The sequence below is a fragment of the Stegastes partitus genome, unplaced genomic scaffold, assembly GCF_000690725.1.
Source record: "Stegastes partitus isolate 25-593 unplaced genomic scaffold, Stegastes_partitus-1.0.2 Scaffold184, whole genome shotgun sequence".
Lineage (NCBI taxonomy): Eukaryota > Metazoa > Chordata > Actinopteri > Pomacentridae > Stegastes > Stegastes partitus.
Window position 1 is genome coordinate 111,662 of NW_007577915.1, and position 3,032 is coordinate 114,693.

General features: G+C 48.5%; 1 protein-coding gene across 2 annotated transcripts in view; it reads left to right on the forward strand.

Annotated features, from left to right (window-relative positions):
* The window catches only part of LOC103356105 (gamma-enolase), an 8,128-nt gene that overhangs the window by 1,746 nt on the left and 3,350 nt on the right, over nucleotides 1–3,032 (forward strand). Inside the window, exons 4-10 of one of the 2 annotated variants that reach the window (XM_008280158.1) lie at nucleotides 288–357; nucleotides 461–594; nucleotides 695–917; nucleotides 986–1,183; nucleotides 1,663–1,739; nucleotides 2,762–2,886; nucleotides 2,964–3,032. The exon at nucleotides 2,964–3,032 is cut by the window's right edge and continues 11 nt beyond it. In XM_008280158.1, the coding sequence (XP_008278380.1) occupies nucleotides 288–357; nucleotides 461–594; nucleotides 695–917; nucleotides 986–1,183; nucleotides 1,663–1,739; nucleotides 2,762–2,886; nucleotides 2,964–3,032 (896 nt within the window). The remainder of the gene's footprint in view (nucleotides 1–287; nucleotides 358–460; nucleotides 595–694; nucleotides 918–985; nucleotides 1,184–1,662; nucleotides 1,740–2,761; nucleotides 2,887–2,963) is intronic. The other variant, XM_008280159.1, reaches the window with a different exon arrangement.

Sequence of the window (3,032 nt, forward strand, 5' to 3'; positions counted from 1 at the left end):
CCCAAAACGACCCGGTTACAGATCCCAAAACGACCTGGTCACAGAACCGTCTGTCAGCAGAGATCAAGACTGAAGGAACCAGAGAACTAAACCAAGAACTTAGTTTAGTTTCTGCTGTGGAGCCTGAATTTCATTTAGGAGTAATCTGATTACTGTGAGAGAATTCAGAATAATTTTATGTTCAGGTGATATTGCAAAGATGTGAACTTCCTGCTATTCTGCATATTCTGTAGAACACAGTAAAGAACAGGAACATGTTGTAACTGTGACGTTTGATGGTCCACCAGGGGATCAGTGTGCTGCAGCAGGACAAACTGGACAACGTGATGATTGAACTGGACGGCACCGACAACAAATGTGAGCCTGACTCCGTCTCCTGATGCTGTAAATGTGCACTGACTTGTTTCTGCACCAGTGAGCTGCCGCATACATGATGTGATGCTGCTTCTGTTTCCTGCAGCTAAGTTTGGGGCCAATTCTATTCTGGGAGTGTCGCTGGCTGTATGCAAAGCTGGCGCAGCAGAGAAAGGTGTCCCCCTGTACCGTCACATCGCTGATCTGGCAGGAAACAGAGAGCTGGTCCTCCCCGTTCCTGTGAGTTTTTGGTGTTTTATTGTGTAAAATGTGACTCGTCCTCAGCGAGTTGAACCTGTATTTATGCACGAACATCTCCTCTAACCTGCCTCGCCTTCAGGCCTTTAATGTGATCAACGGCGGCTCTCATGCTGGGAACAGACTGGCCATGCAGGAGTTCATGGTGCTTCCTGTGGGGGCGGAGTCTTTCCGTGATGCTCTCCGTGTGGGGGCGGAGCTTTACCAGACACTGAGGAGTGTCATCAAGGAGAAGTATGGTCAGGACGCCACCAACGTGGGAGATGAAGGAGGGTTTGCCCCGAACATTCAGGAGAACAGCGAAGGTGAGTTTGGCTTGTCCTCCTTCCTCAGGTAAGCTGGTCATGTGGTAACCTGCTGTCCTCTCTGTCAGCCCTGGAGCTCATCAAGACGGCCATAGAGAAGGCCGGCTTCACCGATAAGGTGGTGATCGGGATGGATGTGGCTGCCTCAGAGTTCTTCAGCGAGGGGAAGTACGACCTGGACTTCAAGTCTCCACCAAACGCTGCCCGAAACATCAGCGCCGAGGAGCTGGCTGCCATCTACCAGGGCTTCATCAACAACTACCCAGGTGAGTTTCTGTGCTCACCTGATGGGGTCAGACCCTCTGTGGTCTGGAGACACGAGGTCCTGTTCAGGATAGACTAGTCTGTAAAACACTGGGACAAAACTAATACTGTGATATTTAAGTTTTCTTCAATATGAAATACATCAGAATGTTGAGCAGGTGAATGAATAACTCTGTTTGTAAGGAAGGAATCATTGGAAATGGAGAGGATGAGTACATCTGCAGAGAAACTGCAGCAAGCATCCGTAGATGCTGCAGTTTCCAGATGTTCATAAACGCCTCCCGGCCGTCAGTAGAAGCTGCTGCCTTTTACACAGAAACTGATCTGTGCTTTCTGGTTGTGTTAATGAGGTTTTAATTATGTGCTACAGGGCAGATTTAGCAGCAGGATTCTGTTCTGATGTGGTTCTTTCTGCTGTCTGTAAGAACTGTGCCATTACTAGCAGGTCACAACATGTGACTCAGCTTGTGTCTTTCCTCAGTGGTTTCTATTGAAGATCCTTTCGACCAGGACGACTGGCCTGCTTGGTCTCAGTTCACAGCCTCAGTGGGGATTCAGGTAAGAAGTCGTAGAGTTATGCGGATGTGGACCTGCTCTGCTGTTCCGTAAAGGGCTACGGCAAAACACAATGGTCCAAATTCATGTTGCACTGCACGCAGGAAAGATCCAAAAACATGTTTCTCATAACAGAATGTGGTGCAGAGTCGCATCTCTCACTGAAATCTATGCCTGACAGCTTTAAAGTTGATCTTCCACTTCTGGGGAACATGTGGAGTCCCTGCACTAGAATTAAATGAACTCAGTTTAACAACAAACCAAGATGGTTTCTCAGGGTCGATATTGACTACTGCTGGTCTTTGGAGACAAAATACATTTGTGGTAAAATTAAGATCTTGGTGTCATAAGTGGGAATAACACAAAACCTGGAAAAGTCTTTATCTCAGTTTACATGTTTAACTAAAAGAAAGCTTTTCAGCATTTATCCGTTGGTGCTGACTGGCTCTAACTAGTGGCCACTTTTTAATGACGTATTTTATTGGGGCTGCAGGTGGATCAGTGGTTAGCACTGTTGCCTCACAGCTAGAAGGTCGCCGGTTGGCGTCCCGGTGAGGACACCCGGGATCTTCCTGCGTGGAGTCTCCATGTTCTCCCCGTGCAGCGTGGGTTCTCTCCGGGTTCTCCGGCTTCCTCCCACAGTCCAGAAACATGCTGAGGTTAATTGGTGATTGTAAATTGTCCGTAGGTGTGAATGTGAGTGTGCTTGGTTGTCTGTCTCTAAGTGTAGCCCTGTGATAGACTGGTTACCTGTCCAGGTGAACCTGCCTTCACCCTGAGTAAGCTGGGATAGGCTCCGCCCCCCATGACCCTGGTGAGGATGAAGGTGTAGAGATGATGGATGGCTGTATTTTATTGGGAATGAGTCATAAAAAATGTTGATGGCGGTTATTAGAAAAAGGCTGAATAATGTCTCTGAGAATCAGGCGACTTCACCACAGATGTTCACGCTTCCTAACGGAGCAGACGTGGTTGTATTTCCAGGATTACCAGCAGATTTTTCAGTCTGTAACTCTGCTGTGCAGATTGTTGGAGACGATCTGACCGTCACCAACCCTCGCAGGATCCAGCGAGCTGTGGACGAGAAGGCCTGCAACTGTCTGCTGCTCAAAGTCAACCAGATCGGTTCTGTTACTGAGGCCATCAAAGCGTGAGTCCATCCTGAGGTCGTGCACAAACCTGCTGCGTTCAAGAGCTGCTCTGCATTTATGGTCTTTATGTTCTCAGGTGTAAGCTGGCTCAGGAGAACGGCTGGGGGGTGATGGTGAGCCACCGCTCTGGAGAAACAGAGGACAC